This window comes from Lontra canadensis, unplaced genomic scaffold (assembly GCF_010015895.1).
Source record: "Lontra canadensis isolate GAN:19392208 unplaced genomic scaffold, GSC_riverotter_1.0 scaffold66, whole genome shotgun sequence".
NCBI lineage: Eukaryota > Metazoa > Chordata > Mammalia > Carnivora > Mustelidae > Lontra > Lontra canadensis.
The window spans coordinates 7,098,130-7,122,409 of record NW_022631060.1 but is presented as its reverse complement, the minus strand read 5'-3'; the positions used below and the strand labels follow the sequence as shown (position 1 = coordinate 7,122,409).

Sequence of the window (24,280 nt, the reverse complement as noted above, 5' to 3'; positions counted from 1 at the left end):
GCTACTCCTCGGTCCTTTCCGACAGCCGGTCTGGGCTGGTCGTGTCCGATGGAAGATGCTTGTTGTGCCTGACAGACTTGAACTGAACTCTACAGTCTCACTGAGGGTTTTTTGGATCTTCAAGTTCTGAAGATGCCAGGCTGTGGCCGGCCCTCACGTTCCCTTGGTTTCTGGGCATAGTGTGCGTTTTGGGGGCCTTGCCAGTACCGAAGCCAGCCCAGGCGCACGGGAAGCTTTGATGTCATTTCGCTGCTCGTGTCTGGCTGTCATTCTCGATGCCCACACAGGGCTGCCTTGTGATTTGGAGGGTACCGTGAGGTGGCAGTGAGGGCCGTGCCATGTGGGTCCTGTCCCCAGGAGCAGGGACCGCCACTGTAACTCTGTGGCATACTTAGTACGGTAGCTCTTGAGTCACAGATGCCACTCAGTCCAGATGCCAGCTCTCCCCCTTGCAGGTGGGCGATGTGAGGCTCGCTCAGCCGGATGCACTCGGTTGCCCCGTGGACTTAATAGCACTACGAAGAAGGCATGTTAGGATTGAGATCATACTGATTGGGCCATTTCGCACAGCATCAGTATATAATAATTGCTAAGAATGTGTCTCTGCACCTAGAATGACTGTTCTTGATTTGTGCACTGGAGATCTGTCCCCGCCGTCAGACCGTAGAGTCGCCCCGTGGTGTGGCTGCGCCGAGGCCAGAGCAGCCGCAGGGGTGCCTGATCTCCGCTGAGTCGGAGTCCTCAGTCCCTGGACAGACTCCCATTCATTGGCAGCGTGGCTGCTGTCTTCCTCCTCTAGCCTATCATCACTGTCCTCCTGAACCAGGACAGTGTAGACCCGTCCAGGAGGAGCCCTTGGCGCCCGCGGGGTTCCCATCTTGGTCACATTGCTCACGTTGGCCTTGCCCAGCTTCTCTGGGTCTCTTCTGACCTTGGACTTGATCATACCTCTGCTGGGTTTTGTTGGGAAACTTTTTAAAACAAAAGGCTAGACTGACCTGTACACCGAACACGTGTAAGTGAGATCTCCACATCAACAAATCCGTAGCATCCAACACAGTCCGTTCTGTGTGGTTTAGAACACAAACACGAGCGCCCTGTCGGTGGGTTCCGCAGTCGGCTAGCGGGGAGTCCTTTAGAAGCAGGGGTGAATTCAGAATCACCAGAAAATGAGACTCACCTAATGGATTAAGATATGAGCCGGACTAAGGAGGATCTCAGGTGCTTTGAAAACGGAAGTGGTCATTTGTAGAAAGTCCTGAACGTCTCCCTGAGCAAAGCATTTCTTAAGTGGAGTCTTAAAGGGGGGAGGGGACTGGCTTAGGAAAGTGTCTTCAGGGTGGAGGGAATTCATAAATGGAGACACGGGGATGAGTGTAGGACCTGAATAAGGAAAGTAGATCGTGGCTGGAGTAGGGGGTAGGAAGGAGGGATATGACCATTGTTGAAATTTTTGGATTTATTCTGAGGGCATTTGACTGAAAGTCTTGAAGTCCGGCAGTGACATGTTGTACTAGGAAAGTCACTCCGGCCACAAGGTAGAGAACAGGCTGTTGGGGAAGCGATGGGAGAGATGAGAAAAAGTAGGGGAGGGAGTCGCGGCGGTTCAGGCAGGGGCTATGAAGCGAGAGAAGTAGATGGCCACAGGGACGCCGCAGGAGGGGGCTCCACGGGACATGGTGGCTGACTGAGGGAGGCGGTTAGGGAAAGCAGGAGGGCGGGGAGACCTCCCGCCGTCTGCTCGGGCAGCTGTGTGGATGGTGGTGTTCCTGAGCAGGATGGAGAATTTAGAGGGAGAGCAGCCGTGAAGCTTGATGCTGAGTTCAGTTCGGGGGGCGTGTTGACTGTGGTGAGGGGTCCAGCCTCGGGGCGGTCTGGATGCCAGCAGGTGTTCGGTGTTACTGATCTGTACTCTAGGAGGGGGGCTAGAGAAAGTGGCTTGGGAGCGGCCGGTGCATCAGTGGTAAGAGCCGTGCGGGGGTCGGGGTGGGTGCCTGTCACCCAGAGAAGGCGTGTCGTTTCCAGAGGGCCTAGGACAGCAGAGGCCTGAGGAACGCAGTTGCCGGGGGCCGAGGGCACGGCATGGGAGAGTGTGCCCCCGTGGGCAGCCAGTGGGATGGGAGTTTTCAGGAAGAAAAACGGTGAGCAGTGTCCCATTCTGCAGAGAAAGGAAGAGGAGGGCAGGGCTGGAGAGTGGCTGCTGGATGGCATGACAAGGTGTTCCAGGGTTGCCAGAGGCTGTCTCATTAGAGGGACGAGCTGGATCCAGGTTGCAGCGGGCTTGCGGTACAGCACGTGGGGTGCGTGTGTGTCGAAGGGGTGGTGCGGGTATGGCGTGGGAACGGGCGGCAAAAGGAACAGTGAGGCTGACAGCCACCAAGTTGGGTCCTGGAGTGGTCCTCGAGGAGTCTGAGCTGAGCCGGGGGACTTCACAGCCACGTTTGAGAAGGCCAAAGTGCCCGACGCCGGCGCGCGCCCACGTCAGCAAGCACATGTCTTCAGCGGACCTCGTAGGAAGCCTTGTGAGCATAAAGAAATCCTGTAACCAAAGAAGGCCCTGTATAGGCTTGTGTTGTAAAAAATCCTTTCCAGCGAGTTTGTAGGATTCCAGTTCCTGCGACATCAGTTCTCCGGTCTGATGGCGCCCAAACTGCGACTCCCGCTGTTCTAAGAATGAGTGGCTGCCTCGGGGTGGGTAGCCCATACGGAGACGCGCCTTCTGGGTCCAGTCCGGGCACTCGCTCCTGGGAGCTGTGCTGGTTTGGGTACCCCAGAGCCTCTTATGAGACACCCTTGAGTACAGAGCCTTCTCTTCTTGGTGGTTTGATATGTTGGGAATGCTTATAGTGCATTCTCGTTCTCTCTCAGTAGAAGCTAACTAGTGGTAACTTACTTGCTTAGCCATGCAGAAGGAACAGCCGTCGCCCTGGCAACCCTTGGCCAAGTCCACGGCGACAGTCTCTGCCGGGCAGTGTGCTCGGTTTACCCATAGTCGCATTTTACTCTCCCTGTTTTCTGGTGAGAAATGGGGATTATTACTTCCGTCATCTCAGCTTCCTTAGTGGATGACTCAGGGGTAGTTTGATGAGGAAGGGGTTTCAGGTGGGGGCTGGGGGGGACGATAAGGAATTGAGAAATGGACTCCTGTAAAACACTGTGCATACAGGTCCAAACTGTCAACGGTGAGAAAAACATAAAGACAGCAAAAGTCCCTGGTAAGGTCAAGCTCACTGCGGAAGCAGCTTAAACTTGAGTCACCCATAAGCATTTTGCGAATCTGATCGGGGTCCTCAGGTTGGCGATTCCCAGTAGGTCCTTGCAGCCTATCCGTACGCTTGTCCAGAGGAAGTTGGATCCCCCTTTGTCCCAAGAGTGCATCTCTAGTCGCAGGCTTCCTTCCGCCTCAGTTTGGTGGTTGGCAGCAGGCGGTCCCTGGAGGGACGCAGCCAAGAACGTCCTGCCGCCCCTGGAAGTCTGCTGGTCCTTGCGGAGTTGAAGCAAGAACTTCGTGTCGTGCAGCTCATTGTGGGATTAACAGTATATAGTTCTTAGGGTCTCCCTTGCTTGTTTGAAACCGCTGTGGTAGAGTGTTAGAGCTCAGCAATGACGTATTTATGTTCTGTATTACCAGTCAAGTAATACCCTTCCTTTGAGTCAATGAGTCACGGGTTTTAGAAACCTATCTTGAATGATGTTGAGAATTTGTGAAAGAAAATCTGATTTTTCCTCAAGTTTACAAAGACTGAGGAAATAACCCAGCTAAAGAAATACTTACTTGTGGGACAAGTATCACGATGGGTTATGGATGAGCTCCGGGTGGAGCGCAGGTCCTCGCTGCGGGAGGTGCCGAGGTGCTCCGTAAACCAGAGGCAGCGGTTGGGAAGTGACAGGAAGGCGGCGTGGGGGTGCCCGTGTGCCGGCCCAGACCGGCAGGGCCCCTCGCGCGCGCTGCTGTGACCCGACCCTCTCGTAGCCGGCAGGTTTGGGTGGCGGCGTGTTGAGTGCGCCTGTGTTCCCTGGGCTGGTTTTCATCCTTTTTTTTCTTCTTCTTAACTTGCAGCTCCTAACCGAAAATCTTCCGTCGGTGTGAAAAAAAACAGCAAGAACAGAACATTAACAAGGCAGTCTATGTCAAGAATTCCAGCTTCTTCCAACTCTACCTCATCTAAGCTAACTCATGTAAACAATTCCAGGGTACCAAAGAAACTGAAAAAGCCTACAAAGCCTTTACTTTCAAAGATAAAATTAAGAAATCATTGCAAACGGCTGGAGCAAAAGAGCGCTTCAAGAAAACTCGAGATGGGAAACTTAGTACTCAAAGAGCCCAAAGTAGTTCTGTATAAAAACTTACCCATTAAGAAAGAGAAGGAGCCCGAGGGACCGGCTCCAGCCGCGGCGGCCGGTGGGTGCTTAACTAGACACGCGGCGAGGGAGCACCGGGCGGGCTCCGGGCGAAGCGCCCCGCCGCTGGGGCACGGCGCCCCCTGCGCCTACACCACCAGGCGGTCTGCGCGGACGAGGCCGACCCCGAAGGAGCCCTCTGACCTCCCGCTGGATCCCAGCCCGTCGGACGGCTATAAGAGCGGCTCGCCAGCAGCGGGCCCGGACGGCGGTGGCAGCGAGCAGCCGGCTGCCCGGGCACAGGAGGGGGACCTGACCCCCGAGGCGGCGCCCAGCGGGGAAGCCAAGTGTCCAAGGAGTGACAGCGGCTTGTCGAAGAAGAAATCACGGCAAGGGAAACTTGGGAAACCGTTGGCGAAAGCCGAGGAGCCTGCCGAGGGGCCGGACTCCCCTGGAGAAGCCGGCGTGGCGCCCGAGGTGCTGGGGGCCCCCTGCGAGCCGGCCGAGCACGGCGCCTCGGAACCCGCGCCCGGGGCCTACCCGGACTGGGCGCCTTCGCCCGGCAGCGGGCCGGTCGTCACGTCCGACAGCTTCAAGACGAAGGATGGCTTCAGAACTGCAAAAAGTAAAAAGAAGAGGCGCATCACTAGGTATGACGCACAGCTGATCCTGGAGAATAACTCTGGGATCCCCAAACTGACTCTTCGGAGGCGCCACGACAGCAGCAGCAAGACCAACGACCCGGAGAGCGACGGCATGAATTCCTCAAAAATAAGCATCAAGCTAAGCAAAGACCACGAGAACGATAACAACCTGTACGTAGCCAAGCTCAACAACGGCTTTAACTCAGGGTCGGGCAGCAGCGCCACGAAACTGAAGATCCAGCTAAAGCGCGACGAGGAGGGTCGGGGGCCGCACCCGGAGGGGCTCCACGAGAATGGGCTGTGCTGCGGCGACCCTCTCTCGCTGCTGGAGTCCCGCATGGAAGTGGACGACTACGGCCGGTACGGGGAGGAGAGCACGGACGAGCCCTCCTCCTCCGACGGCGACGAGGAGGACGAGGACTACGAGGAGGACTTCGAGGACGACTTCATTCCCCTCCCTCCGGCCAAGCGCCTGCGGCTGATCGTGGGCAAGGACTCCATCGACATTGACATCTCCTCCCGGAGGAGAGAAGACCAGTCTCTGCGGCTCAACGCATGAGCGCGCGGTCTCGGTTTGGCTTGGGAAACCTACTTTAAAGAAATAAAAACAAATTCCCGTCAGTAATTCCTCACCCGAGACCGTTGTAGCGGCCGCGCTTCCCTCGTCTCTCCACTTAGCAGCGTCATACTGTAGAAAGTGTACAGCCCGCTGACTCTCCCTAGGTCTGATTTGTGCAAATTTTTATTGTACTTTTTAAATAGCCTTCCTACGTGCAATTCTGAGTTAGAGGGAAAGCCCAGTTGTAAAATAAAGGCTCAAGCGAAATTGTACAGTGATAGCGACTTTCCACACGGGACGTTGAAAACAATAATGTGGCTACACAATTTTCTTTCTCCTTTTTTTTTTTCTCTCTCTTTTTTTTTAACCAAGAGCATCAACTGGCTCTTTAATATATGACTAAACAATAATTTAAAACAAATCATAGTAGCAGCATATTAAGGTTTTCTAGTATATGCTAATATCACCAGCAATGATCTTTGGCTTTTTGATTTATTTGCTAGATGTCCCCCCCACCTCGGAGTTTTGTCATTTCACACTGTCCGCTGGCCCAGGTGTACTGTGCGTGGCCTTGCTCAAAAGAGCAAACCATCGGTCGGGAGTTGAATTGGTTTCTTTAAAAAAAAAAAAAAAAGTACAATGACACACATGACCGCTCATTTTCCAGTACATTTTCTGTACAAGAGCGGCAGTGTGGAGGACAAGTTCCGAGTCAGTGTATTTATTGCTTGTCATGTAAATTAAAGACCTTGTATTTAACACTTTTCAATCCTTTTAGATAAAATTGTTCTTTGCAAGAATGATTGGTGCTTATTTTTTCAAAACTTTGCTGTGAACAATGTGATGACAACAGGCAACATTTATCTAATGAACTACAGCTCTCTTAATTTGGGTCTTCAAGGTTTCTGTTGCACTTGTAAAATGCTACAAGGAATATTAAAAACTCTATTCACTTTAACTTATAATAGTTTATGAAATAAAAACATGAGTCACAGCTTTTGTTCTGTGGTAACCTATAAAAATGTTTGTCTTTGAAATTCAATGTAAAGAACTGAGAACAATGTATATGTTGTAAATACTTGTGTGTTGTGAGAAATTTTTGTCATAAGAAATTAAAAGAACTTACCAGGAAGGTTTTTAAGTTTAGAAATATTCATGCCAATAAAATAGGAGATTATAAAATATATAGTTTTAAGCACTGCATCAGTGGGAGTTCTTGGCTTATGTTAGTTTATGTATGAAAATATCAAAGATTTTTTGACTATATTATCAGTTAAACGAAAAGAGGAGTCAGATTTAATTTTTTTTTGAAGCACTTTGAGAAGAGAAATTAATTTTAAGTAACTTAATGAGCAAATTTTTGATTACTACTTTATGTTCAATACCAACCTTTCATTTCTCCGGATTATTTTACAAATCATTGGACAAAGAATTTGGGAATATAAAGCTGTAGCAGGTGTTTGACGCCAGTGGGTCTCCTTATTTCTGGGAAATGTGTACGTGTACTTTCAGATATACAGTGTTCCTGAGTAAGATCGATTTAGGGGATTCGTGTAGTGTCTATAGAAAAGTAAAAGTAGCCCATGTCTTAAGATATTAAGAGGAATCTGCCCGTAACAAAAAGTCCAGTGGAGAAAACCTCAATGCTTACTTTTGGTGATTCCTGCTGGTTGCCAGGTTCTGGGAAACATCCTTTAAACTGAGTCCCATAAAACAGCTGCCAATAGGGGTTCCATGTAGAAATTAATAATACTCATAAAAGTGTTCGCAATGTAGAGTTTTTGTTTCTCCTCATGTTCTTTAAGGAGTTACTCGTGTGGTCTTAACGTCGCCTCATTCCCGTCTGTCCCATGCAGGTCACCCCTCAGGTAGCGTGGAGGGCAGGTGCAGACCCGCTTCCCTGCTGCGCCCCCCCCCCCCCCCCCCGCCCCCCGGGTGGGCCCCCCCCCCCCCCCCCCCCCGCTGCGAAGCAGAACAGTTCCCCCGGGTTCTGTCCTGAGGCCCTCAGAGCGCGTTGTGGACCACATCTGTCCTCACATTGTCCCTCGGGGGAGAAGTGTGAGTCTCCAGCCACTGGGGAAGGTCGAGCATAGACTCCGTGTCTGGAAAGTACCAGAAAGCCGTGGGCCACCCCTTTCACTCCCGCCTTAGTGTGGAGTGTGTCGAAGAGGTTCAGAGACTTCAGTCTCAGACCGTCTCCCGGATACCGACGACAGCCATTTCAGGAATTTCCCCCTAAAGGAAAAAGTCACAAAATACCACATTTCCCACATTTCTCCATTTCGAAGCTTAATTTTAGTAACTTAATTTACGTTTGTTTTAACTTGATTGTGGCCTCGGCTTTTCGAGGCTGACCTTCCCCGTGGGCCCCAGCAGCGGCGCCCCGGGGGCGGGTGCACAAACCTTTCAGGGAAACCTGATTTCCGTTTTTCCAGGTGGGGGCCTCGGAGCTGCTCGGGCTCCGCCGTGGAACTTCCCCGTGTGGGATGGCGAGAGCCACACACGGGTGACACGGTGACCACTTGGAAGAGGCTGCGTTCCATACAACTTCAAGCTTGAGCTTGCGCAATGATTCGTAAAGATTTTGGCATTGTAAGAATTAGGAGATGATCATAAAAATACATGTAAAGTGTTCGATTTTCAATCATTTTTCAAATTACTGTTTTAAATTGTTTTGCTGAGTTGTAATACCTTTGAGATACAATGTATTCCTTGTACTGAAAGAATGAAAAAAAGGGACTTTTTCAGCATTTGAGGTAAGTTCTTTAACGTTTCATTAAAAACATTTTTTACAAATATTTTGTACATGCACTTGCAGTATTGAGGTTAATCATTTTAATAAATTCGGAAATTGAAACAATCTGGCCAGTGTTCGCTGTATCTGAGAAGAAAGGATCTAAGGGGTACCTTTCAGCACAAGGCTTCCATTTCAAGTAAGATTTGTAAAGTCGAAGGTTCGCAAGCTTTCCAGCATCTGCGAGTTAGCCGAACTTAGCCATTGCCTACGTCCCGGCCTCCTATTTGCTTCTGGTGCCGCTCCTTTTGTTGAAAAGACAGGAAAGCAGTCCTTGGCTCCTGGGGAGGCTCCTCTCCAACCCCCCTGCCCTCCGACCCCACACTGTGCAACTCCCAAGGGCTGGGTTTCTGCCTTCTGAATGGACAAAACCGGCCTACCCTGCTGGCATGGGTCCTCTGTCCTCCTAGTTACTGTAGCAAAACCCGATTGAGGGGAGACGTGGGCCTGGCTTAGGAGTCGTGGGGCAGGAGTTTGTCCAGCCCTGCTGCATCTGAGGGGCCCTGGGCGAGCTGCCAGCACCCCCCAAAAGCCTCTCTGCAGCACCGTGAAGTCCCCGTGGATGCCCGAGGCAGGCAGGGTGGGTGACGCAGCTTAGACCCGAGAGCGCTGATGTCCCCATTGAAACTGCCGCTTCAGCAGGCTTCATTCCCGCCCACTAGCCGGTGGCAGCTAGCTTGCAGCATGCTGCCCAGAGCCCTGTGTAGTTCCGTCCCTCGAGTGCCAGCTCTGACACTGGCGCACACCCAGTCATGCTTGCTTCCAAGCCCAGAGGCACTTTGGTAACCCCAGGGTTCCAGTAAGCAAGGCCCTGGCCTGCGAGGGTGACGTAGTCTCCAGCGTCTCCCTCCCCGAGGTCAAGAGCGTGGGCACTGCTTGCATTCACTAGTGGGGAGGCCCGGAGGAAAAGCGATTTTGAGTCCTTTGGAAGGGGCAGGGCGTGTGGATGGACAGGGTTGGGAATAGGGCCTCCCGCCAGGGCCGCCCCCCCCCCCCCCCCCCCCGTTACTGCACCTCCCAGGGCATCAGGTCTGTGCATGGAAACTGCTGCAAAGCTTCCGATCCGGGGGACCGAAGATGGCCTGTGGCCTCCTGTCATGACTTGGGTCACGGTCTTTGAAAGAAAATCTGTCTGTTCCCAGATCCTGTTTTCTCCTTGTCAGATGTGTGAGTTTTTCTGCTAAGTTCAATCGATCAAGACTTACCTCTTTTGGGGGTACCCCTCCCCCCCAACCGAGTCTGCTCCACCGTGGGGCCGCTCACACACCAGAGAGCTGGCAGGGGTTGTGCACGTGGCTGGCCAGTCTGAGACCCTGACCGGCGCGATCCCAAGTGACCTAGAGTAAGGCTGCATTTCTTTAATACTCGTTGGAACACCTGGTCTTTATTAGTGCGGGGGAGGGGGGGGAGGGTGCGGGGGAGGCAAGAGGTGTAATTAAAGCCCTGGGAGCAGGTGACGTGACCTAGGGCAGGGGGCCAGACAGGACCTGGAAGAGGGCAGCAGGGGCTTCCAGGAGGAGCCTGGTGGGGAGAGCGGAAGCAGCTGGGAGGGGAGGTGGTCTTAAGGCGGGGGTTTGTGTGGTTAATGAGGGACAAGCACGGTGAGATGAGAAACTTCCACAGGGGATGAGTTCACAAAAGGGAAGGTGGGGGAGTTATTCACAGTCTGGGGGAGGCGGGCTGGCCTTAGTCTGGGTCGGTCTTCCCTGGTAACAAGAGGAAAGAGGCGGAGCTGTGGGGGGGGCCAGTTCCAGCAATGAAGGTTTCTGTTTTGTCTGTAAACAGGAGGCGAGGTCCCCCAGAGCTTCAGGAGCAAGAAGGAGATCCAAAGTTGAGAAAGGAAAAGCAAGCCAACTCTTCAAACGCAGCATAATTCATTACAGAAACCTTTACCAATTACTTTCTAGGTACTGGACTGTGTTCTAGACACCCCTAGAGCCAAGGCAGAGGGGCACAGCACTTCTCAGCCCTGGTGTGAGACTCTCACCCTGGTGGTGGGGGGGGGGCAGAAGACGGCAGGATAGAGGGCTCAGGGGGATGGGGCAGGAGAGGGCTTGAATGAAGAGTTCCAGAGAGTGTACCAGTTAAGGAAGAGAAGAAGAGTCCATGGCCTGAGTGGGCCCCTAGCCAGGGACAGTACAGTCACCCGAGGCCTGGAGATGCACCTGTGGTCCGAGAACGGACAAGCAAGTGGGAGGAGAGGAGGTTGTGGCCAGAGCAGGCCCTCAGAGCTTTGGAAGGACTGCCTTTAAATGATGGCAAAGATGCTGATGGGGCCTGAGAGACAGTGTCCTGGTTCTGGGAGACCAAGACATTGGGCAGAACCAAGGTCACTCAAGATGACAGCTGACACCCTTTCCTGTGAGTCCTGGGAACCACGCCAACACTAGCTGGAAACAGCCTGCAGGGAATAAACATGGGGAGGTCCCCTACTCAGGGGCGGGGGTGCCTTGCTGAAAGAGAGGTGAGCAAATGCTCAGAAATTTTGTTTCAATGAATGAGTCAGCCTGCCTGAGGCCACACAGGTCACAGGGCCAGACCCAGCTCCAAGGTCCTGGGTGCTTTTGGATCCATGCCTGGAGAGCACTAGCAAGAGTTCCAGAGCCAAGGGTCACTGGGCCAGCCTGTGTCGCAAGGTCCCGCCTTCCCAGGTTAATTCTGGAAAGTTCCGTGGATGACAAATGGCAATCACTGCCTTTTACCCTCCTTTTCGTGCAGTCATATGGGGCCAGGAGAACTCTGCCCGAAGGTTATCACACAGATAAGCACAGTAACCTAACCCCACTAGTCAAATGGGCCCTGGGGCTTGAGAAGTGAGTAAGGTGCTTCGTGGATTGGCCTTTAGCTGAGTGAGTCGAGCCACAATGAGGCCTGAAGACCGCCAGGAAAAAGTCCAAGGTCTCTTCCAGCCTGGTGACCTGCTGACCCCATCTCGACAATGACCTCATGCAAGCATAGCCAGGCACATAGGAGGAGGGGACACACTTTGGAAGCTAGAGCGACAAGTCCGGGGATTGAGAACACTCCTGCACCACTGACTCCCCAGCCCCACCCCCCGCGTGTTGTGATTTCCTACACCTCCAGGTGGGGAGGGGAGTCAGATGCTGATGGGAAGCGTCTGCTAATCTCTCCCCCAGCCTCCGGCAGGTTGGAGGTCACACTCCCACAAACCAAACAGAAAGACATTTATTTCCTCCTCTTGCCAGTGAAACCACATTTTTCTTGGGGTAGGAAGGGGGAGTGACGGAAGGCCTGAGCAGCCTCCAAGTGGTCCAGAGAGGCTCCAGGAAGTGCTCAGCCCCGGTCCCTGGGGGCCCAGCACTGTGGGTCCTGCTGCCCTCCCCTGCGGTTCCTCTGGTTCCTCTCTGGTCTCCGTTTTCTCACCTGTCAAGCAGGGCTTACCCCGCACTGACTATGGAGTTGTTCAGGAGTGACAGGAGCCGTGAGCCCCTGCCTGGGGCCCCGTCCCCGTGTCGCCAGGGCTGAGTGCCGACTGTATGCTCGTGGGCTTCCTCCAGGCCTCTGACCTTTACCCTCTCCGGTTAACACCTGCTCCAACGGCCCTCAATCACAGCCTTTTCCATTCCAGCTTCAAATCGCTGGGCCCCTGAAACCAGTCTCCACTGGGACATGGTGGACGAACATCAAGGTTTCCAGTTCTTTCTTCCTCTGGCCAATGCCTCTGTCCGCCACGCTGGGCCTCCTCCGCTCCCGGAGCACGCTCCTCCTTCCCCATGCCTCCCCTCCTTCCGCAGGGGCCTTTCCTGATGTGTCTGCTCCCTTGCCAGCCTTCTCACCCAGGGCGCTCAAAAGGCACGGGGTTCCAGGACTGGCTCTCCCGGAGCCACGAGTGGCAGGTACGTACATTGGCAGAAAGTGGGACACAGGTCTGGATGGGAGGAAGTGAGAAACCTGAGGGAGTGCCCAGGAGGCGCCATTGCTGCTGGGGAATCGAGGCAGGCAGGGTCCCACGCAGAGCGGGGAGAGGAGGAGAGACGAAGAAGGGTCCAGAGACACTGGTATGAATAGTTCGTAAGCCCAGGGGGCAGAGAGGCAGCAGACCGTAGGAGTCCTAGAGACAAGGAAGGACAGGATGTGCTCTGGAAGGATGCCGAGAAGTTCAGAGTGGCCAGTCCAGAAGATTTAAAGGGGCTGGAGGGGCCCAGGTGGCCCTGAGGACATTGGGTGAGGATGGGAGGGAGACGGGGACTCACTGGGTTAGGAGGAAGGGTCAGGCACCCTCAGGGGAAGCTCAGTCCACACCACTTCCTAACTGGGCAGCCTTGGCTCCCTGTTCTGTGAAATGGGAACAACCGTGCGTGCCCACCTCACTGAGGAGTAGATGAAACAGCAAAAGGGTGTCTGGGCACCAGTGTGGCCCACGTGGGTGGTCAGCCACCATGGGTCACTTTTAGTTCCTGGGATCTAATTCCAGAGGCTGTTTCTCTGGCTTCGCCCAGTGAGCCCCACCTGGGCTCCCCAACCCTCCTCCCGGCCCCAACAGTGCCCCAGCCATCCCAGGCCAGAGGCCGGAGGGACAGAGAGGGGGACGGAACCCCGGGCAGCAGGGACAGCCTGAGTCCCCCTGCTGGCGGTGGAAGGCATCCTGCCTGGATTCTAACACAGGCAGGTGCCACTCAGACCTCTTCTTAACAACCTGCGCCCCAGGAGAGCCAGGCCGGGGGAGGACGGAGCCAATGCACAACAGCCGAAGCAGGAGAGAAGAAGGCAGGGGGAGCAAGAAGGCCGCTAGCAGCTGCACCATGGAAGCTGCAGAGCGGAGGCGAGGAAGGCCGGGGCCGGGGGACGCGGGGACGAGGCGTCGGATGACATGCCTCCTGTCTGGACTTCATCCAGTGGGTCTCGAACACCCATCACCATCTGATCACAGCCACCGCCTCTGAGAGACCCGCCCTGCTCATCCCAGAGCTGTCACCTTTGGTCTTTTGCCCTGGACCCGAGACAGGTACGAGTTCCGTTCTCATGTGCGGCTGGAGGTCGCCCACACCCGAGACATTCTCGACAGTCTGGCCAAAGGACAAAATAAAAACAAACACAGGTACTTGCCCATGTTACTGTGCCCTGCATGGTTCATTTTTTAAAGTAGAGCTTTGCGGGGCGCCTGGGTGGCTCAGTGGGTTAAAGCCTCTGCCTTCGGCTCAGGTCATGATCTCAGGGTGCTGGGCTCCAGCCCCTGTGGGGCTCTCTGCTCATCGGGGAGCCTGCTTCCTCCTCCCTCTCTGCCTGCCTCTCTGCCTACTTGTGATCTCTCTCTGTGTGTCAAATAAATAAAATCTTAAAAAAATAAATAAATAAAGTAGAGCTTTGCTACATATGTTTTTAGTCCAAGAAAAGTGCAGATGGAGGCAATATATAAATACATATATATTTTTTGTCTTTGGAGAGGATCCTGCAAGTTAGTTCGTCTTAAAGTGCAACACTGTTTCATCTTAAAACTGGGGCAGCTCTGTTGGAGGATCTCTGTACAGAGGCTTCAGTGATAGTTACTTTGACTTGCTTATGAATTCCAAAAATATAAATTAATAAATTAATAGCCTGGCAGCCAGGCCCAGGAGGTTGCTGCCGTTTGACCACTGGAGGCACTCACCAAAGAGGCTCCTGTTCAACTCCCTCCAGCCCCTGGAGCTGCTGGCAGGGAGCCAGCAATAAGAAAGACCCTGGCCAGGACAGGACCACCACCTGTCTGCCCTTCCTCCCCCCAGAAAGGGACGTGAGTCCATCCTTGCCCTGGAGGCGCCAGGGGAAGGTGGCGAGTGTGTCTCTTGCATCTTTGGGAACACCGAAGCCTGGCAGGCTGGGATCCTCATTGCTGTTCCTGGGAGGGAGGAGGAGCCCGAGGCCCTGACCAGGACAGTGTCACCAACGTCATAGAGTCAGTCCCCAGGACTCCACCATACTGGGCTAGCTCCTAGGGACCCCTAGGAGGGTCTGGTGGGTTATGGCTTCAAGGTGGGGGGTAAGGCTGGTGGGTACCCTGGGGCTCACCTGGGTTAGGAAGTCTTTCCTGTTCCCTCTGTCTGGACCCTCGCTCGGTCCCACCTTCACCTGAGCGGCAACTTCTGAGCCCTGGGACCTCTGGCAGATGTCAGCTCCAGAATCCTCCCGGAGGCCCCACTGGTCCCCGATCTCCTCTCGGCTCAGTTCTGATTCCTCTAGCCCCATGGAGTCCTGGGGGCCTGACGGTGTCAGTCCAGGAAGGCCCGGGCAAGCCACAGGCTGATGGGGAAGGGGCTTCCTCCCTGGAGAAAGAAACCCAAATGCACTCCAGCCTCTCGTCCCCTTTGGTCAGCTGGGCAGGTTCAGGTCATCCCAAAAAGCCAGAGCCTTGGGCTGCCGCCAGCCATGGGGGCCCCTGGGCCACCCTCTCCTCCCCCCAGTGACTTGGGGAGCCCAGGAGGCCACACTAGGCAAAACGGCTGTGCCTGACCTGAGCCCCAGGAGCCTTCATCCTGTCCCAGGACTCCCAGTGGAGAAAGGGCCAGGAGGGGGGAGCAGAACTCTTGCTCCATGTTGGGTCCCGGGGACATGGCCCAAGGTCTGAGATGGGGCGGGCTGGTGGCCAAGGGACACGTGGGTGCGGGCAGCTGCCGCTGTCATAGCCTTCATGCCAGGCGAGGGTGGTGGACCAGCCAGGAAGGAACGCACTGTCCCCAGGCTGGCCCCTCCAGCCCACCTGGTGGGACAGACACTGCTGCTTCCAGGAGTTCCCACGCAGCCCCTAAGGGGGGGTCCCACTGGTCCAACCAGGGTGTGCGCTGGGCAGGCGCAGAGCAGGCACAGCCCTAAATGTCTCCTCGAGGCTGACCGCTTTCCCTGTGGGCGAGGAGGGAAAGCATGTTCTGACAGGGACCAAAGCTGGAGGCACGAGCATTAACGGGGCACCGCGAGAAGGAACAAGACAGAGTGGGGGTGGAGGGGAGGTTGCAGGGTGCCCAGTTGGAGACAAGGGACCCTGGGGGCAGCCCTACCCCCACCTGCCGGCCTAGCGGCCCAAGGAAGGCTTGAGCCCAGTGCTCCCCCATTCTGAAGTTGCGCCCCCTTGCCTCCCAGTGCGGTCGGGCTTCCGTGCATTTGCTCATCTCCTCATTCATTCGCCGGCTGTTTGCTGAGCACCCACTCTGTGCCATGATCTATACCGGGCACACACTGGCCACCAGGGAATCCCTGCTTCCCACCCTTGTGGGAGGGGGGGCTCCATAGTCTGACAGGGAGACGCACTTCAGTTGGGGAACAAGGAGGAGGGGATACGGGGGAGGCCTCCTGGAAGGCTGGCCAGCACAGCAGGAAAGGCTTCCCGGAGGAAGTGTCGTGGAACTTGGTTTTGGGCCCTGCCCTTCTCGGAGCTTCTGTCAACAGTAGCCTTTGGCCCCTGCCTTGTAATGCGCCCAGGCTGGCAGGGCCCCAGGTGAGACAAGGCGACAGGCCTGGGCCACGGCCACTCACTGTTCCACGTGGCAGCCTCAGGAAAGTGAAGACACGTTGGCGGTACCCCCTCCTCATCCTGCTGCCCTGTCCTCGGGACCAGGGCCACAGCAGGCTTGTTTCAGGGCCTGAGGCTCAGCGAGAGCTGAGTGAGCAGCTGGGCCCTCTCCCTCCTGCGTTTGGACCCACACCCTGCCACCTCCCGGCTGGGTCATCCACGGCAAACGACGCCAGCACCTCGAGCTCGCTTTTCTCATCTGCCAAGTGGGGAGGAGGACAGTTACAACAACTAACTGTCAGCTGTCCCCTAAGTGTAGGCACTGCGTGGGCTTGGATTTTCCACGTGTTCTCTTGATTTCTCCTGGCAAGGCTGTGAGGCAGATCTCACCACTCTATGTTCTAAGTAAGGACCCAGAGGAAGATGAGACTAAGAGTCATCTCAAAACCACAATCTGGGGTGCCTGAGTGGCTCAGTCAGTTAAACGTCTACCTTTGGCTCAGGTCGTGACCTCAGGGTCCTGGGATCGAGTCCCTCGCCAGGCTCTCTGCTCAGCGGGGAGTCTGCTCCTTCTTCCCACACTGCCCCTCCCCCTGCTTGTGCTCGCTCTCTCTCAAACGAATAAATAAAGTCTTTAAAAAGCCACAAACCCCACAGACCCACAAAACTGGCTTAGGACCCTTTTTTTCTGTTCAAAATCGAGAGACCCCAACCACTTCCTTGAACATCGTTCTTACCAGGTCCTGTCTCAATCCAGAGGCCTGCAGAGAGACATGGAAGGCAGGCACCGGGGGCTTCCTCCTGCAGGAGCTGGGAGAGCCACAGGCGGGCAGTCCCCCTGACTCAGCGTGTTTGGAAATCAGGACATGCTGGAATTGCCTGACCCTGTGCCTGAGTGGGTGAGGCACGGGAAGACCCCCCAGAAATCACTGGCCAAGGGTCACAGCTGGCAAAACCTCTACCACCACCATTGCTTCCCCGGGAGAGCTTTCTGGTGGCTGTGGCTGCAGGATCCCACAGTGACACTGTCCCCGGTGTCATCAGTGGTGGCCACAGTGGCTCTGAGACCCGCCTGTTCCTGGAAGCTTCTCTTTCTTTCCAAAGCAGGTTTCCTCCCCTTCCCAGGGGAATCCGGGAAGGGCTTTCGTCGAGAGCCTCCCAATAAATTATTTTCCTTCTTCTTCTTCTTTTTTATTTTTGGTAAGTAATCCCTACATCCAATGTGTGGCTCGAACTCACGACCTCGAGATCAAGACTCGCATGCTCTGCAGACTGAGCCGGCCAGGCTGCCCGAATTACTTTCCCTTTGAAGTTGACCTGCAGTGGTGTCTGTCCTTTGCAGTCAACAGCGGGAGCAGTCGGCGGCTTTGGGGCTGTGGCGGCTTTGGGGCTGTGCTCCCACCTCAGTTCTGGGGGAAAATGCGAGCTCAGTGAGTGAGGGTGGACGGGTCTCCTCCACAGCTGGGAAAATGCAGCCACTGCCAGTGGAGTCTTTAAAGAACATTTCAAAGGACTCGGGAAAATGCTTGTGATAGATGCTGCAGTTGAAGAACAATTTACACAAAGTCCACATGTTGCTTTGTTTGTTTTTAAGATTTTAGTTACTTATTTGAGAGAGAAAGAGCAAAAGAGAGAGTGAGCACAAGCAGGGGGTGGGCAGAGGGAGAGGGAGAAGTAGACTCCCCACCGAGCAGGGAGCCTGACACGGGACTCAATCCCAGGACCCTGGAATCACGACCTGAGCCAAAGACAGAGGCACAACTGAGACACCCAGGCGCCCCAAGTCCATAAGTTTTAATATACAACTTCATTATTTTGGACATGATACACACACACCTGTGTAACTAGCACTCAGCTCAAGATATAGGACATTTCCAGCCCTTGGAAGGCTCCCAAAGGCTCCAGGTGCCCCTTCCCAACAACACTGCCTGAAAGGAGACCATTACCCTGACTTCTAACTCCACGGACTGCGTCTGCTTTTCTAGAACTTCAAATAAATGGGGTCCGTGGGTCCCCTTTTGTCTATCTTTCTGTGCTCTCTCCATCACGTCCATGAGATTCCTTCACGGTGTGGCATGTGCTCTTTTTTTCTTTTTCTTTTTTTAAAAAGCTTATTTATTTGAGTGAGAGCATAAGAGCGGGGTCGGGGGCAGAGGGAGAGGCAGACTCCCCTCGGAGCAGGGATCCCGATGCGGGGCTCGATCCCAGAACCTTGAGATCACGACCTGAGCTGAAGGCAGACGCTTAACCCACTGGGCTACCCAGGCGCCCCATGGCACGTGCCCTTCATCACTGTCGTCCTCAACTGCGGGAATATACCACGATTTGTTTATACATTCTAGCCCTGCTGGACATTCCCGTGGCTTCCTCTTTGGGGCTATTACGAGTGGTGCTGTGGGCATCGCGCACGCACGCCTGTTGCTAGATGTAAGCAGTGATTTCTATCAGGTACGGACCTATATCCGGGAGTGCACTTACCGGTTCTCGCTTCGTTACGAAAAATGTCAAACCTACAGAAAATGTGAAAGACTTGTTCGGTGAACTCTACACGCTCTTCACCTAGACGCCGTGACTAACGGTCTACTGCAGGGGTCGTGTCGTATCTCTGTCCGTCTGCCCGTTCCTCTGTCCATCCATTGATCCATCTACTGTTCCTGAGGCAACAATACAATTTTTTTTAACAATACAATTTTAAGGGGAAAAAAAAGGGCAGGACACAAAATTATCCCAAAGCCATAGACTCAGAGAGATTGGGAAGATATTCAGCAAACTCCCAGTGGCCACAGTGATCTCTGCCTGGTAGGATGGGGTTTAAGGTCCCCTGGAGGAAGCAAAGGTGGGAGGGACCAGGGAAGAAGAACAGAAGCAACCTGCCCCCACCCTCCCAACCCCCCAACCCTGGACCTCCTGATCCTGAGAGGTGTGATCAAAGGGCTCAGAGGGCCCCACGCCAAGTTGAGAGCCCGAAGCGGGGCTCCATCCCAGGACCCTAGGTTCATGACTCGAGCCAAAGGCAGAGGCTTTAACCCACTGAGCCATCCAGGTGCCCCAGCAGAAGGTTCTGGAGGAAGAGACCAGGATGGTGTATTCAGTATCAGTGTTTATTTCTTTTTCTTTTCTTCTTCTTCTTCTTCTTCTTTTTTTTTTTAAGATTTTATTTACTTATTTGACAGACACAGGGAGAGAGAGCACATGCAGGGGGAACCTCCAGCAGAGTGAGTTGGAGAAGCAGGCGGGGCTCCAACCCAGGACCCTGGGGTCATGACCTGAGCTGAAGGAGGACGCTTAACCCACTGAGCCACTCAGGCTGCCCCATCGTGAATTTATTTAACGCTACTGAGCACTGAGTACTCTCTCTGTCAAAAGAGCGGAGTGTGTGTCCTGAGGGATGGAATCCAGCGTGGGGCTGGCTGGAGGGCAGATCGTGCTAAGGCCATGAAGGGAGGGTTGAAAGGAGTCAGAAAATTGTGCCCGGGGAGGGTCCTCATGGAGAGCTCTGGGTGCAGAGCTGGAGCTGGTGGACCCAAAGTGGGCTGCTCCAGAGCAAAGTTCAGGAAGCGTCTCTTTCTGGTGGTGCGAGGGCAGGGCCTGGAGGCTGGCATCTGTGTAAGAACAGAAGGCAGACTTCCAGTTATAAAATAAATAAGTCACGGGGAGGAAAAGTACAGCACGGAGAATACTCAATGATATTGCAACAACATTGCATGGTGACAGATGGTGACTACCCGAACTGTGGTGACCGCCACTCGGGGTACAGAACTGTCGAATCACCATGTTGTACACCTGAAACTCACACGACACTGTGCTTAACTACGCTTCAATTTTAAAGAAGTGTTTTTAAAAGAGGGTGGGGGGCACCCCGGGTGGCTCAGTGGGTTGAGCCTCTGCCTTCGGCTCAGGTCATGATCTCAGGGTCCTGGGATAGAGCTGGGCACCCGGCTCCCTGCTCAGTGCGGAGCCTGCTTCTCCCTCTTCCACACCCCCTGCTTGTGTTCCCTCTCGTTGTGTCTCTCTCTGTCAAATAAATAAAAACCTTAAAAAAATAAAATAATTAAGTAAAAGAGGGTGTAGACCAAGGTTCAAAGCCCAGAGGCCGGGGTTGCCCGGGTCAGGCAGGTAGACGTGAACACCGTGTTCTTTCCAGGTTCACGCCCTGGCCACGTGCCAGGTTCTATCCTCTGTTCTTTTAACGATTCCCTCATTTCATCCTTTTAACAGCCCTAGGAGGCAGGGCCCCCTGTTGCCCCCATTTCACAGGCAAGGAACAGAGGTGCCAGACTGCGACTCGGGTGGGTGGACCCGGGATGGGAACTCGGGCCCCGTGGCGGGCGGGGCTCCCGCACCGTTCAGGGAACCGTCCCCGAGCACCTGGCACGTGCGCGCCCTGCCGTGGGTGGAGGGGCCGGGAGAGCGGGGCCTCACCCGAGCCCCCAGGGCGCGCGCGGCTTGGCGGAGGGCTGCGCGGGCCCCCGGCCTTGGTCGCGGCTCGGATTAGAACCGGCTCCGGGGACGGGAAGCTTCGCGGGGTCACACGCTGGCGCTGTGCCCGGGCCGTGTCGTGTCGCCGTCGCGGCACCGGCAGCTTCGCGAAGCCAGTCGGAGAGAGGGGGACGGCGGTCGGCCGACTGAACACGGGGCTGCGACTCGGCCCAGGTCCCGGCGGGGCTGGGGGACTTCTGGGGGAGGGAGGCGGGGCGACAGAGGTTCGCCAGGGGCGCGGGGGGCGGGGGGCACTCTCCGCGCAGGCCCCGCCCCCTCCGCCTCCGGCCCCGCCCCTGCCGGGGGCCCAGCACCCTCGCTCGCCCAGAGGGAAGTGCTGCAGGAATCCCGTCGGGCCGGATTCCCTACCCCAAGGACATGGTGGGCCTGGAATTCGGCCCAGACAGCGGGGCTGGGAGGAGGGTCCAGCCGCAGCCTCCCAGGTCCCAGAAGATCTTCCAAGGTCGCCTTCCGCGCTCGCCTTCCTGCTCTCGCTCTGCGCCGTTACAGGGCGTTCCGAGAGGCTCTGGGACCCGCCGGGATCCCAGGGGGGGTCGCCGGTGGGCTTCCGTCGACCTCTGAGTAGCTTCTTCCCGCACCGTGGGGTCGGAGGGTTCCAAGTCGGTTAGTAAAAGGGGGTGGGGACAGGGCTAGGGCCGTCCAGGCTAGGGATGGCCAGTATCCCTAAGAGGAGAGACCCTCCCAGCAGGCAGAAGCCAGACCCTGGGCTGGGAGAAAGGAAGTGGGCTTGGCCCAGCGGTGCCCATGGCCTCCTGCCTGTGCCCTTGGATCTCAGCTCACCCATGTGCACAGGGCATCTCTGGTTCCCTGCTGGTTGTTTCCCACAGTAAGGAGCTCTGCGCCAAGGCCATCTGGCCCAAGTCCAGGCTGCGGAGCCCGCGGCTGACCCAGGCGACACAATAGGCTGCAGCTCCTGGCTCAAGGCTTCGAGACTTCTAACTGGGAAGTCTCATCCCCTTGGTATGGCTTTCCGCACATCTAGGATCTTTTTAAAATGCATTTACTGGGGGGCTCAGGCTGTTTGGCGTCCCACTCTGGATTTTGGCTCAGGCCGTGATCTTGGGTGATGGGATCCAGCCCCGTGTCAGGCCCCGTGCTCAGCGTGGAGTCTGCTTGGCCCTCTCCTTCCGCTCTTCACACTCTCTCTCTATCTCAGGTAAATAAAGAAAATCTTTTTTTAAAAAATCCACTTACTGTGTTCCACAAGTAATGCATGTAAGGTTCGAAACCACAGGACAAGTGTTCACCCAATTTAGAAAGGGAGTTTGAAAGCTGTGCTTTAAAACACAGATCCTGGGGAGACAGGATGCCCTTTGGGGGGCCCTGGGGATCACTTCCAGTAGATGGATGGCCTCTGCCCCGGGGTCTACCACCGGGAACTCAGCTGGGCCTCGTACGTAGATTTTGGCTGTCATCTCTACATAAGGACAATCAGATTGTCACAGAGATAACGTGATCAGGCTTGAAAGCTATTTCTTCACACTGTACCCCTTCCCACTATCTGGTTGTGTGCAGTAAAATTAGCTTGTATGGGACCTTTTGCATGTGTGATAAAAGCATCAGTTTGTTTGGTATGAGTATTTAAAATACGACCCGGTTTTAATAATCATATTGAAGTATTTCTTTGTTTTTTGAAAGTGGAAAAAGGCCTTTTTCCTCAAAAAATGGAAAATGATGTAGGGAAGATGTTAGGGTTCGAAGTCGACAGTTAAAGAATTCTTGAGACGTCTTTAGTGCAAAATGGTGGCTTATTAAAGCACGAGGACAGGACCTGTGGGCAGAAGGAGCTGCTGCCTCGGGGTTGTGAGGGGTGGCTGGTTGTACACTGAGGGGTTGGGGGATGTAAGGAAAAAGGGAGGTTTTAAAAGAACTTTCATTTGCTAAAGAGCACGTACAAGATACCCTTGCCATTGGCAAGTTAAGGCTTTTTTCCCCCCTCTAGCAAGGTGTTAACATTAAGATAGTTGATAGACATTCCTGGAAGAATGTCACATGTGTCCTACCGAGTAGTGGGGGGTGGGGAGGTTGCAGGAGTCACTTGTGGTCTTTCCCCCTGGGCCTTCTGCTCCCTCATTAGAAAAGGCCCTCCCGCCCCCACCCTCTTAGACGTCTGGGGGAGGCCCCACATTGCCAGAGTCCTTGTAGGCTTTGCTCCCCCGGTGGCTTGCATGGCTTGCAAGTGTGCCCTTCCTGACAACAGGTCATGGCTCCTGTCTTCCAGTCTCTGGGAATCCAGCTGGCAATCAGTAGAAAGGCATGCTACCCTTTGTGGGGCCCTGACTCTGGCCCCCCCTTTCTCAGCTCATGTCAGTGACTCACAACAATGCTGTAGGGTAGGAACAGTTATCTTCATCTAGTTTAGAGAGGCAGGTGACTTATCCAAGGCCACACCATCGGTAGAGGCACAAGATCCAAAGATAAGGTTTCTACCCTTGATGCTATCCTCAGGATCCCTGCAAAATGAGGGATGGTGGGAGGGCCTGTCCCATCCACCAGACACATGAGCATTCAAATCACCTGCTTTCTTTAAACCTGCTGGGCTCTACACCCTGCCTGTAGCGTGAATTTGCTGAGGCTCGGGATATGGTAGGAGGCCACTAAGTAAGACCACACTTGGGCTCAGAGACCTCCAGGAAGCTGCTAGGCCTGCTCAGGCTCTAGCTAGCCCAGCTCCTCATTACACTCCTGGCCAGGGCTGAAATCCAATCGCGAGCATGTAGGATTTCAGCCTGTTGGCCTTGAGCCCTCACATCAATATTTTAAGGCTCAGAAATGAAGTAGGGGAGCCTGGTCTTGGGTGCAGCCTGGGAGAGGGTGGCAAGCCCAGCCCAGCCCAGCCCAGACTCTACTTCTTTAGCTCTCTAGGAACCCCCCCACTGCACCAAGCCTCTTGGGGATTTCTGGACTGAAGGTGCTTTTGATGAAAGGCTCCCCTGTATTCTCAGGAAGTCCTGGGTTGGTCTCCTCCATTTTGGGGGAGACAGACTCAGTAAGCCCTCCTTTTGAATAGGCTTTGTCGTTGGAGTTGGTGGCAGGGCTGTGACCCATGGGACCCTCGTCTGCCCAGTGGCCCTGAAGGGTCCCCTGCCTAGTCCCTCAGGCCAGACCAGAGGAATGAGTCAGCAGGAATTCCCAGACTGGACAGAGACCTCCCAACCCCTACCCCCCCACCTCCCCATCCCCCACCATTGCTCCTAAGGCCCATCACCCGCACCCTCTGTGTCTGCTCTCAGAATTCAGCATCAACTAGTGCTTTTGAAAAGTATTTTCTTAAGTCCCAGAAGGAAGTCTTTGTAATTGGAACCCCCTCTCCCCAGTCCCAGCACATGCCTCTTTAAGCCTTGGCCACTAGTGCCCAAATGTGGACATTTTGATCAGAGAATGTACCTTCCATCCACAAATGAATCATGTGCGGACACAGCATTGTCTTCCAGGGCTGAGTGGCCAAGTGTTATACATTATAATATTACATGTTATACATTATACATTAGGAACGCTGGCCGCAGGCAGAATGCTGGGCCACGGAATAACCACGTGGGCCCTCCGGCTTGCTGTGGGCTCCCCACGCACCCTCTCCTTCAGCCCTCACAGCACCTCTGTGCCTTGGGGGGTCACACAGCACCCTTCCTTTTCCCGTGCTCCACTTTATCATGCTTCACAGAGACGGCGTTCTGTAGCACATGGAAGATTTGTGGCGACCCTGCGTCAAGCAAGTCTACTGGTGCCATTTTTTCCAACAGCATTTGCTCCCTTCTTGTCTCTGGGGCACATTTTAGTAATTCTTGCAATTGCTCAAACTTTTTTTTTTTTATAATTATTGTATTTGTTATGGTGATCTATGATGACAACTCATTGAAAGCCCAGATGATGTTTAGCATTTATTAGCAATACAGCATTTTTAAAAAGATTTTGCTTATTTGACAGAGAGAAAGAAAACAACAGAAATTGCTGCAGAGGGAGAGGGAAGCAGGCTCCCCGCAGAGCAGGGAGCCCAATGTGGG

The 24,280-nt window shown here is 54.5% G+C and overlaps 1 protein-coding gene across 4 annotated transcripts in view; it reads left to right on the top strand.

Moving 5' to 3' along the window:
* The window catches only part of KMT5B (lysine methyltransferase 5B), a 50,658-nt gene extending 43,544 nt beyond the window's left edge, over positions 1–7,114 (top strand). For all 4 annotated transcript variants that reach the window (XM_032879670.1, XM_032879669.1, XM_032879668.1 and 1 more), the window contains one exon: positions 4,061–7,114. In XM_032879670.1, the coding sequence (XP_032735561.1) occupies positions 4,061–5,544 (1,484 nt within the window). In that variant the 3' untranslated portion in view covers positions 5,545–7,114. The remainder of the gene's footprint in view (positions 1–4,060) is intronic.
* Positions 7,115–24,280: the final 17,166 nt, after the last annotated feature.